The sequence below is a fragment of the Phacochoerus africanus genome, chromosome 11 (assembly GCF_016906955.1).
Source record: "Phacochoerus africanus isolate WHEZ1 chromosome 11, ROS_Pafr_v1, whole genome shotgun sequence".
Lineage (NCBI taxonomy): Eukaryota > Metazoa > Chordata > Mammalia > Artiodactyla > Suidae > Phacochoerus > Phacochoerus africanus.
This window is the reverse complement of record NC_062554.1, coordinates 94882176-94894746: the sequence shown is the minus strand read 5'-3', so window position 1 is coordinate 94894746 and position 12571 is coordinate 94882176. Positions and strand designations below refer to the sequence as shown.

General features: G+C 36.6%; 1 protein-coding gene across 1 annotated transcript in view; it reads right to left on the bottom strand.

The window, feature by feature from the left end:
- Positions 1-12571, bottom strand: part of SEMA3D (semaphorin 3D) — a 202849-nt gene that overhangs the window by 25305 nt on the left and 164973 nt on the right. The window contains exon 13 of the mRNA XM_047753452.1: positions 1756-1978. Within this exon, the coding sequence (XP_047609408.1) occupies positions 1756-1978 (223 nt within the window). The remainder of the gene's footprint in view (positions 1-1755; positions 1979-12571) is intronic.

Below are 12571 nucleotides of genomic sequence, written 5' to 3'. Positions count from 1 at the left end.
ACTATTACAAGATTAAAAGTATATTGCAGTTCCCACAAAGTGTAATGTTACTACAGAAAGGTGATCAAAAGAATATTGTAGAAAAAGAAAAAACTCATTTAGAAATTAATATACAGACTTAGACATAAAAATAAATAAAAAATAAATGTTTTTAACTTATGAGTTGGAGTGTATTAACATGTTTGGAATGACCATGTTTGTATAAAATCGTCTGTTTTTAAAATTATTTTAAAATAATTAAATAATTGTTTTTAAATGGATCTAGGATCTTTGAAAAAAATATATATTTTCCAAAGGTCACAATTGGAAATCTATCCATGCATCTAAGAATCCTGATAATATTCTCAGAAAAAAAGTTAGGTAGTACCACCTAGTGGATAAATGGAATTTGAACTGAAACGCTGAAGAATTAGGAAGGAACTCTGGGCGGGCAGTACAATTAAGTGGCACACTCATTAGAATTAATGACAAAGTAATTATTTCATGTTTTGACACTTCAATAGTCATCTCTGTTGTCTCGAAAACATCACTTATTTTCCTGGGCCTTGGAACAGCCATCTGCAATATAATCAGTTCTGACAACTAGTGTTCTTGAAAGTCCTCTGAGTCTATCACACATACGCTTCCTAATAAACCTAACTTTTGTAAAGCCATTATGTTTTCTAAAATAAAATTATTCTAAAATTGTTTTGTAGTTCTAAAAACCTATTTAAATAAAAATGTCCATTTCTTAGAAACTGATCAATTTCTATAGAACGCTGCAATACTTGATTCATAATGTTATGTAGGATGCAGTGCTTTTGTTTTAATGATACTTGTTATCTATACTGCCATTCACACAATATTATCAGACATTACTTTTTTTTTTGTCTTTTTGCCTTTTCTAGGGCCACTCCCACGGCATATGGAGGTTCCCAGGCTAGGGATCTAATCGGAGCTGTAACCACTGGCCAGAGCCAGAGCCACAGCAACGCGGGATCTGAGCCACGTCTGCAACCTACACCACAGCTCATGGCCGGATCCTTAACCCACTGAGCAAGGCCAGGGATCGAACCCGCAACCTCATGGTTCCTAGTTGGATTTGTTAACCACTGCGCCACAATGGGAACTCCAGTCATTACTTTTTTTGAGATTCATCAAATAAGCTAATCTCTTTCTCTAGGGGAAAAAAGGTAATCATTTTGCAATTACCGAGGAGGCAGTCAAAAAATAAACAAGTAAAACAACCTCTAATAATGACAGTGATACTTAATCCACAAAATTCAAAGACAGGAAAAATAATCACCAAGAATTTTCTACTTTAAAATCTTGCAAATAATTCATGACTATTTTAAAAAGCTATCTTAAGTCCACTAAGTCAGTGATTCTCAGAAGGGATCCTTCGGGGGCAGGGCTATCAAATATCTCTGTAGAGAGAGGGAAGTGTAAAGTTTAAAAATAAAGAAACACTGCTTTGCCTATTTTAGTCCAGAGTAATTCAACAAATGTGTATTGAGCACCTCATATATAGCAGACACACTGCAGTCATAATTCAGAAATATATTTTAAAATTTCATATAACACTAATGGAGGCTAGGAGATACTGTGATTGTCAATTAAAATCACGTTATGTACCTTGAAAAAACACTAGATAGTAGCCAGTCATTACTCATTTTGATTTTGGTCAATCAACTTTTTTGAAGTTTTTTTTTTTTTTTTCTTTGTCTAATCATGAAAAATTCTTTGGAAAGAAGGCAGAACCTTGTTCTAGCATACCTGTTCCAAGAAACATTACATCATATTGGCCATCTTCAGCAACAACGTGATCCACCACGATCTGTGTCAGCCTGTAATCCACATTGACTCGCTTGAATGTTGGTCCTCCCACAACTGGATACACGGATTTATACATCACAGGGTGCCGCTTTATGAAACTGATGACATCGTCTGGAAAGTCTCGGGTTGATTTAATCAGTGGGTCATAGGTTCTGCTTGGACACTGAAAAGAAATGATAGGAATAAAGACATTGTTCCCACACCTGTGAAATTTATACTTCTCATGAAGTTCTTAAGGCTTGTCATTGATAATACTAAAGGAATGGCCAACATGATTAATATGAAATCACATGCAGATGTAAATAAATGTAGTTTACGTTGAGTATCTTTAACCAGCCTTTGACTTCAAAAATAGCTAAATCATTATAATGAAATATTATTTGGCCACACAAAAAAAGAAAATCTTTCCATTTTCAACAACTGGATGGGTCTTGAGGGCATTAGGCTAAGTGGCATAAATCAGATAGAGAAAAATACCATTTGATCTCACTTATACGTGTAATCTAAACAGACTAAGTAACAAAAGAGCTCACAAATTCAGAGAACAGAATGGTTGTTGCCAGAAGTGGGGGTGTGGGTGGGAGTGGAGGGGAGGTGAAATGAATGAAGGGAATCAAAAGGTGCAAACTTCCAGTTATAAGTAAATCCTCAGAATGCAGTGACTCTAGCATGGTGACTCTAGTTACTAATACTACATTGTATATTTGAAAGTTGCGAAGAGAACACATCTTAAAAGTTCTCTTCACAAGAGGAAAAATTTTAACAATGTATGGTGACAGATGTTAACTTACTGTGGTGATCCTTTTTCAATATATATATATATAAATATCAAATCATTATATTGTATACCTAAAACTAACATATGTCAGTTATACCTCAAAAAGAAAACATTGATCGAGCACATATTTTTAATCTTTTTTAGGGGAGAGCCAGAGCATGTAGAGGCTTGATGTGGGATCTCAGTTCCCAGATCAGGGACTGAACCAGGGCCACAGAAGCGAAAGTGTCAAGTCCTAACGCCTAGGCTACCAAGGTACTCCTGTAAAGTGTTGCTCTCTTGCTTTTGAAATATTATTTTCAGTTGCATTAGCATAATTAATTCCAACTACAAATTGAAAATTTACAATTCCAATCCCAAGACAATATCTTCTCTTCCGAGAACGCTGACTTAAGAAAACTGAATACAAAACTCTCATGGCACATATTTCTATTGTCTTTTGACCTGTTCTCAAATTAACCTCAGATCTCAAAAGACAACGGTTTTACTTTTTGGCAGGCGGAATGACTAATGGTCATCAAAGAGAACCTTGTAAAACAAATTATCCTGCTGATTAAAGCTTCTCAATGCTTCTCCAAAGAGGGGGAAAGTTCTAAATTATATATATTTATCTATTTTTTCCTCAAGTTTCCAAAGTGAGCTCTTTTCTTATGAAGATACATGAACTTTGAATTGAAATAATGAACAAAGTGACCTAAAAAACCATTATTTTCCATTTCCTTTAATTCATGTAAAATTTTAGTTTTAAGTTGAAATCGTGATTGTTAAAAATAAAATGGAACAAATCAACAGGTCATAAAATTACTTATAAAAGACCTTAGTTTGACATAATAATTATCTAGTTTTTCATAACTTGTGTGAAAAGTTACTGTGAACACTCTGACAGCTCTTGCCCTAAAGGATCTGTGGAGAAACCCTTAAGGAATTTTTCACTTCTGTTGAAAATCTCTCCTTGTGTGCCTTTTGGCATTCACTAATTCAATAGTTAGCATACCCTGCCCCCTGGTGGTAAAAGTAAGAAGTTCACACTGCTACAAATTAATTCGAGGTGACTCTGATCAAAAATAAGAAGGAATTACTTCATAATTTGACTTTTTTTCCCCTACTATCTCCTCTCCCACATACTAAATCTATTTTATGATTTTATTATACTGTAATTTAGGGAGTTATCTCAGAATGATTCTCTTATCACATTTGAATTCTTAATTAGCTAATAAATGCTTTTGGAATGGAAAAGTTTAGCTATATGATGCAGGCATTGAAAAGAAAATGAGTAACATTAAGAAAAGTTTGTAAGAAAGTTCTGTTTTCTCCCTGTTTTAGTTTTTAGACAAGTTAGAAATATACTCTCCACTGAACTGAGCCATTTATACCCAGCACTAATTAGAATCTTGACAGGTTCCAAATCTGTCTTCTCAAAGTATTTAAGAAGGTCATTCTCAAGGAAAAAAAAGATATATGACCCTGACCATGAATTTTATAGCAATAAAATCATAACAGCTCACCAAATTATAAGAAATGTCAAAAAAAGTTGTACTTTAAAAAAATCTGTTAATGATTTTTCTATAAATAACTTGAGAATGTCTTGATCTTTCATAAAAGTCTTGCATGTCTGGACTTAAGAAACTGATCATTTCTTGATATTTATTGACTTGTCCCAGGTCTACACCAAAGTGATCAGAAATGTCCTGGAACATTAGCCATTTGTCCTAGTAATGACTGAGTATAGTCTCAGCTGGATGGTAACCTAAAGATCTAACTCTGTATCTTCAGTCATTGTTTCTAGCACTTAGCTTTCAGCCAAGCTGAATCTGTCAACTCGATAATGGAAGGAACCCTTATATTAAATAGATTAAGCTGTGACTCAGAATGGACATGGAGCTCAAATGATACAAAGCTCTTGCCCAATTAAAGGCTATACGTCTGAGGCTCAGTCAAAGGCCATTCACAGTAGGCTTAGAGCTTAAAATGCCTGCGGGACTATCTGGTGGGTCTATCATTAAAATCAAAGCTAATGGAAGATTTCTGCCTGCAGTACATTTTTGAAACAGCCCTCCAACTTAAAAAAAAAAAAAAATCTCTTTTGACTTTGTACTCATGCAGCAGCCAATATTTCAAAAGAAATATCTTGCCGTTCAAGCCTGTTTTTGATAATCCCATTTTCAAATCTGAAATTTGTGAGAAAGTTTAGGTGAATGAAGCTATGAATATTGAGCAGAGAAACAATCATGGTAATTTTCATCACTGTTCACCTCTGACAAAATGGTTTAAGTGTAATAAAATCTAAGAAAAGAAAAGGAGAAGGGGAAACCTGGTTTCTATTGACAATTATAAAATGATATTTGAAAATGTATTTTTTTTCATGTGGAAGCTTTTCTTCATGGCGTGCTGCCAGTGTTTGGATAAGATTGTTATCCTCTAGGTTGCTGTGTGATCTCTCCCGTCTGTATCTCTACTCTGCTTGCACAAATGAAAGTGATTTGGGAGAGAGATATTCCTTGAGGTTTAAGATACTACAGCCTGAACCAAATATTGTTATTTCAGTACATTAAAAGCCAGTGGAACTTTTCCTTTGATATCATATGGCTGCCATGGAACACATAGGTCTTAAAATAACTTGAGATACCAAGTATCTTATGCAGGTAAATGGCAAGGAGGAGAGAAAAATTCCATAAAGGAAAAAGAGTGTGGGAAAATGCCACATGTAAAAGCCATATTCATTTTTTCTTCTTCCACCAAGCGTAGAAAAATTTCCTATTGCAGCTGTATATCCTAGGCATTAAAAAATCTTATTTAGGGAGTTCCAGTCATGGCTCAGTGGTTAATAAATCTGACTAGGAACTATGAGATTTAGGGTTCAGTCCATGACCTTGCTCAGTGGGTTGGGGATCTGGCATTACTGTGAGCTGTGGTGTAGTGGCTCGGATCCTGAGTTGCTGTGACTGTGGTATAGGCCGGCAGCTACAACTCTGATTAGACCCCTAGCCTGGGAACCTCCATATGCCGTGGGAGTGGCCCTAGAAAAGGCAAAAAGACCAAAAAAAAAAAAAAAGAAAGAAGAAAAGAAAAGAAAAACTTATTTTAAAAAAGGTGAGTTTTCTTATGTATGTATATACTTTAGGGTCTACCTGTTGACACAGGCCACCTGAACATACTGTGGAGGGCCATCTACGTCTGCATCCTGCATGGCTTCCATCACTTCAGCTCCTACGACTGTAAGAAATCTGAGAACCTATTTGTGTCTCCACCTACTGTTTTGAAAAACTCCTAAGACGATTTACAATTTGAAGGGGAAATATAAAGAGAGCACAATTACCAAAACTCTAAAATGTCAGTGATTTGCTGGAAACAATAGCAGCACAAGAGCAGAAGAGAAAGGACCTGCCCAGGCAGCTCTGAGTTGAAAGGGGAAAGCCAGCAGCAAGGAGCCCTGGGTGAGCAGCTATCTCCCACGGCTGGCTGCCACCCTGACTAGGTGTGATCATGTTATGTTTGGCATGCCTGCCTGTTTGTAGAGAGCCCTGAGTCATGCAGGGGGAAGCAATGGATAAGAGGAGAAAAATAGGTTTTATCCAGTGAGAGAACTCTGCCCTCAGCAAGACCCCAGACAGCTGTTGAAAGTTTTCTTCCCCTGCTGGGGCTACTCTCTACAGGTTGCTGTTTCCTTTTAAACAAATCAGAGAGGTGACTAATGCTAGGGAAGACATGGCACAAGGAAGGACTGAAAAGGCTTTCATTTTTTTAACAAAATGGGAAAAATAATATAAATGTGTAAAGAAATCTGATTTTTATTTACCAAGTAAAACTTACAAATTTAATAGGTGCCATCTATCCCTCGGCTTATTCCTCTAAGAGTCAGTTAATAACATATATATGGGCAAAGAAAGATGCTATATTCAATACAAGAGATAGAAAAGCTTGGGTATAAATATACAGGAAAGTCTCTCTTTTTTTAAAGTTATCTTTCTTTGAGAATAATTTCTATACCAAAAAAATGAAAACACTATTGAACATGATAAAGCAGCCTAGGGTTTGAGAAGCTCATTTTAAAAGTGAATGTCGGAGTTCCCATCATGGCGCAGCAGAAACGAATCCAACTAGGAACCATGAGGTTGCGGGTTTGATCCCTGGCCTCGCTCAGTGGGTTAAGGATCCGGCATTGCCATGAGCTGTGGTATAGGTCGCAGAAGCGGCTCAGATCTGGCATTGCTGTGGCTCTGGCGTAGGCTGGCAGCTACAGCTCTGATTAGACCCCTAGCCTAGGAACCTCCATATGCCGTAGGTACAGCCCTGAAAAGACAGAAGACAAAAAAATAAAAATTAAAATAAAAAAATAAAAGTGAATGCTTGACCTTGGAAAAGAAAGCTGAAAGTCATGTGAAAATATTGATTTATGTTATGAGCATCAGTTGCCTCACCATGTTAGAGAAACACAACCTATATACAGTTGAGGGAAAAGGGTAGTGATGTGTTGTCATTTGCCCTCCCCAGTGTATCAGGTTTAGGGATTTGGAGTCAGAAGACCCAGATTGTAGTCCTGCCTCTACTTCTTCCTTGTAGAATCAAAAACCTACAAGGATTATTGTTATTATTTTTATTATTTTGTCTTTTTGTCTTTTCTAGGGCCGCTTCCCGCTGCATATGGAAGTTCCCAGGTTAGGGGTCTAATCAGAGCTACAGCCACCGGCCTAGGCCAGAGTCACAGAAATACCAGATCCTAGCCACGTCTGTGACCTACACCACAGCTCACGTCAATGCCGGATCCTTAACCCATTAAGCAAGGCCAGGGATCGAACCCCAACCTCAAGGTTCCTAGTTGGATTCGTTAACCACTGCGCCACGACGGGAACTCCCCTACAAGGATTAGAATTAAAGATATCCTCAGTAATTTAGAAGTAGTGATGAAGAAACACTTTGTGATCTGGTAAGTGGAAGGCCATGCCATGAACAAATGTTGGAAAGAAAATATAACTGAATTTAATATGACAGGGGCATCTCTGAGCTAGTGATACATAAGATGAGATTTTCCCAAAGATTTCCATAGATTTTGAATTAATTGGGAAAGGTTTAGTTAAAAGAAACAACAAAATTTTATACAGTCTTCAGATGCATAAATGAGAAGACAGTGTGACACTGTGAAGGAATTCTTCCATTGTTTTTTCCATCCCATTTGGTAAGACTCTCACAGTTCAACACTATACATGTCAAAAGGATGTATAAGATACTATTTTTAGAATAATTTTTCTTTTTGTACCTTTATCTTTGAATCAATCTCAAAACATCCCTTTTTTCTACAAATATAATCAAGAAACTCCTTATTTAATGGGGCCAGCCTTGGCTACAGCTCCTACCTAATTTAGAAGATTCATGAAGACATGTAATTCTAAGACTCATCAGCTCTATGAAAAGGACACAGTAGGGGAATTTGTCTTCACCCAAGCCAAATATTGTAGGTAGATCAGGAAGAGAAAACTGGATGACCAAAGGCTTTGAAGCTTGTGAATTCCATGTTTTATTTCAAACCCTGCTGTTGAAAACATGGGCCAAGGTAAAAGCTGAAATTTCTCAGCAATCATTCTAGTCCTAAGTGAAGTATCATTGTATGTATCTAGTTCACTGTATAAACTGATTATGTATTATCTATGAAACAGTATCTCCAGGATTTTCTTTAAGCAAAATCAGAAATAAATCTCAATTAAGTCTGTGATTTTTATACATGTCAGAGTAAAAATATGCCTTTCTGGAAGAGGTGGATATGCTAGGACCCACCACTTATCCATGGTATCATTTTTGGTAGGATGAAATTTCCAGTGGCCCTGGAATCAAAAGAATTTTGATTTTTCAATGTCTTTTACAGTGTTAGAAATTTTAAAAATTTGGTGGGAAATACATAAGGACTGTTAGACATATCCACATCCACATCACAGTGTGTGAGATTTTAACTCATAACAGAGAAGGGAATATAAGGGCTTTATCAGAGGGGAAAGAGTTTAGCCTTCATTTTTTATTTACTCTGGAGGAAAAAAAAATGTGAGGAAGTCTATGTGGTGGGGCTTCTTATTTAGATGAAGATTTGAATTGTTATAGGAAGGAAGAGATTTCATTATTTTACATTTAATTGTAGCTAAAAATCACTTATCATTTTGGAGTGGTTAGGTTAAATATCTAGTTGACTAATGTATGGATATGACTTCATATAAATGATTTTAATCTTTTCTAAATATCTGAATTCCTAAATTAGAATTGAAGATGTGAGATGTTTATTCAGGGATTACCTGAGATTTAATACTCTTAATTTTTACATGACATTTCAATTTTTTTCTCACTAAAAGGAAAGGGCATATTATATATACTCAGAAATAAACCATAGAGAGGCAATAAATACGAAGAAGCAGGTTAGCTTGGTGGTTTTGGTATTTTATGTACCTAAAGAGGAAAACAAAAGAAAACCAACAGGAGTTCCCGTCGTGGCACAGTGGTTAACAAATCCAACTAGGAACCATGAGGTTGAGGGTTCAATCCCTGGCCTTGCTCAGTGGGTTAGGGATCCGGCGTTGCCGTGAGCTGTGGTGTAGGTTGCAGATGTGGCTCAGATCCCCGCGTTGCTCTGGCTCTGGTGTAGGCCAACGGCTACAGCTCCAATTGGACCCCTAGCCTGGGAACCTCCACATGCCACGGGAAGTGGCCCAAGAAATGGCAAAAAGACAAAAAATAAAAACAAAAACAAAACAAAACAAAACAAAACCAAAAACAATGAAAATAATTAGAAAGTTCCAGCTAAAAATGAGATATGTGTTCAATGTGTCCAGTGTCAGATAGTTTAAGAGGCAGAACTACTCCAAGAGGTCACATCTTTAATACACAGTCAAGGGTGCTTTTTACCATATCATGGTGTTCTTTAAACAATAATTTTGTTTAAAATGTTTGAACCAAGGAGTTCACAGGAAATCTCAGGGCCATATCATTTGCATCACTTCCTTTTAATATCTCTATAAAGAATAGGTTTTGCTGTTGCTTAAGCTATTAATGGGAATTATAATGTATGTATTTATCATTCACCAGTGTATCCATAGTAAAAAGTTATGAAATTAAAAGGCAGTGCCTCCCACAGCAAATATAATACTCAACGGAGAAAAGCTAAAAGCCTTCCCACTCAAATCTGGAACAAGACAAGGATGCCCATTTTCACCACTATTATTCAACATAGTACTGGAAGTCCTAGCCACAGCAATCAGACAAATGAAAGAAATAAAAGGTATCCAAATAGGAAGAGAAGAGGTAAAGCTGTCACTGTATGCAGATGACATGATACTAGATATAGAAAACCCTAAGGACTCAACCCCAAAACTACTCAACCTGATCAAAAATTCAGCAAAGTAGCAGGATATAAGATTAACATTCAGAAATCAGTCGCATTTCTGTATACTGACAATGAAATATTAGAAAAGGAATACAAAAATACAACACCTTTTAAAATTGCACCACAAAAAATCAAATACCTGGGTATATATACCTAACCAAGGAGGTGAAAGACTTACATGCTGAGAACTATAAAACATTAATCAAGGAAATTAAAGAAGATGTAAAGAAATGGAAAGATATTCCATGCTCCTGGATTGGAAAAATCAATATTGTAAAAATCGCTATACTACCCAAAGCGATCTGTGGATTCAATGCAATCCCTATCCAATTACCCATGACATTTTTCACAGAACTAGAACAATCCAAAAATTTATATGGAACCACAAAAGACCCAGAATTGCCAAAGCAATCCTGAAAAACAAAAACCAAGCAGGAGGCATAACTCTCCCAGACTTCAGGCAATATTACAAAGCCACAGTCATCAAGACAGTATGGTACTGGTACCAAAACAGACATGTAGACCAATGGAACAGATTTGTATACTAACTGTAGAGAGCCTAGAAATAAACCCTGACACCTATGGGCAATTAATCTTTGACAAAGGAGGCAAGAACATAAAATGGGAAAAAGACAGTCTTTTCAGCAAGTATTGCTGGGAAACCTAGACAGCTACGTGTAAATCAATGAAACTAGAACACACCTTCACACCATGCATGAAAATGAACTCAAAATGGCTGAAAGACTTAAATATAAGACAGGACACCATCACACTCCTGGAAGAGAACATAGGCAAAACATTCTCTGACATCAACCTTACGAATGTTTTCTCAGGTCAGTTTGCCAAAGCAACAGAAATAAAAGCAAAAATAAACCAATGGGACCTACTCCAACTGACAAGCTTTTGCACAGCAAAGAATACCAAAGAGAAAACAAAAACACAGCTTATGGAATGGGAGGGAGAAAATAGTTTCAAATGATGCAACTGACAAGGGCTTAATCTCTAAAATATAAAGCAACTTACACAACTCAATAGCAAAAAAGCCAACAACCCAATGGAAAAATAGACAAAGGACCTGAATAGACATCTTTCCAAGAAAGATGTACAGATGGTCAACAAGCACATGAAAGAATGCTCAACATCCCTGATTATTAGAGACATGCAAATCAAAACTCCCACAAGATACCACCTCACACCAGTCAGAATGGCCATCATAATAATAAGTCCACAAATAACAATTGCTGGAGGAGTTGTGGAGAAAAGGGAACCCTCCTGCACTGTTGGTGGGAATGTAAGCTGGTACAACCACTATGGAGAACAGTATGGAGGTACCTTAGAAAACTATACGTAGAACTACCACATGACCAAGCAATCCCACTCTTGGGCATACATCTGGATAAAACTTTCCTTAAAAAAGCCACATGCACCCGCATGTTCATTGTAGCACTATTCACAATAGCCAAGACATGGAAACAACCCAAATGTCCATCGACTGACGATTGGATTAGGAAGAAGTGGTATATATACACAATGGAATGCTACTCAGCCATAAAAAAGAATGAAATAATGCCATTTGTAGCAACATGGATGGAACTAGAGACTCTCATACTGAGTGAAGTAAGTCAGAAAGACAAAGACAAATACCATATGATATCACTTATATCTGGAATGTAATATAGGGCACAAATGAACCTTTCCAAAGAAAAGAAAATCATGGAATTGGAGAACAGACTTGTGGTTTCCTAGGGGCAGGGGGAGGGAGTGGGATGGATTGGGAGCTTGGAGTTAATAGATGCAAACTATTGCTCTTGGAATGGATTAGCAATGAGATCCTGCTGTGTAGCACTGAGAACTATGTCTAGTCAGTTATGATGGAGTATGATATGGGAGAAAATAGAATGTATACATGTATGTGTGTAAATGTATTGGTAAAATAACAATAAAAAACTCAAATAAAATTAACAAAACATAAAAAAAAATAAAAACATATAAATAAAAGGCAGTGCCCGTAATAACCTGTTTTTGCTCCCTAGCAAAGAATGAAGCCTTAGTTGAGAAATTCACATTTAAGTTTTTACCTTAAAAAATAAAGCTGAAACATTTAACAGTAAAAGTAGTAACTATTTGGGAGGAAATGGAATTTGAAAATGCATTGTTAGGAGTTCCTTTGTGGCACAGGGGCTTAAGGATCTGGTGCTGTAACTGCAGTCACTCAGACCTCTGTTGTGGCATGAGTTCAATCCCTGGCCTGGGAATTTATGCATGTCACCAGCATAGCCAAAAAAATGTATTATATCTAGAAGTGGGATTGCTGGATCATATGGTAGTTCTACTTTTTAACATGACAACCTTTCAAACCATATGTGGAAATAACCTAAATGTTCACTGATGAATGGATTATAAAAGTGGTATAAACATACAGTGGAATATTATTCAGTCTTAAAAAGGAAACCCTGCCACTTGTGATAACACAGATAAACTGAAAGGACTGTTACACTAAGTGCAGTAAGTCAGTCACAGAGGAGCAAAAATTCCTTAATTCCACTTATATATGTCAAACATAGGCGAATTCATGGAACCAAAGAATAGAACTGTGGTTGCCAGGGACTGCAAAGAGT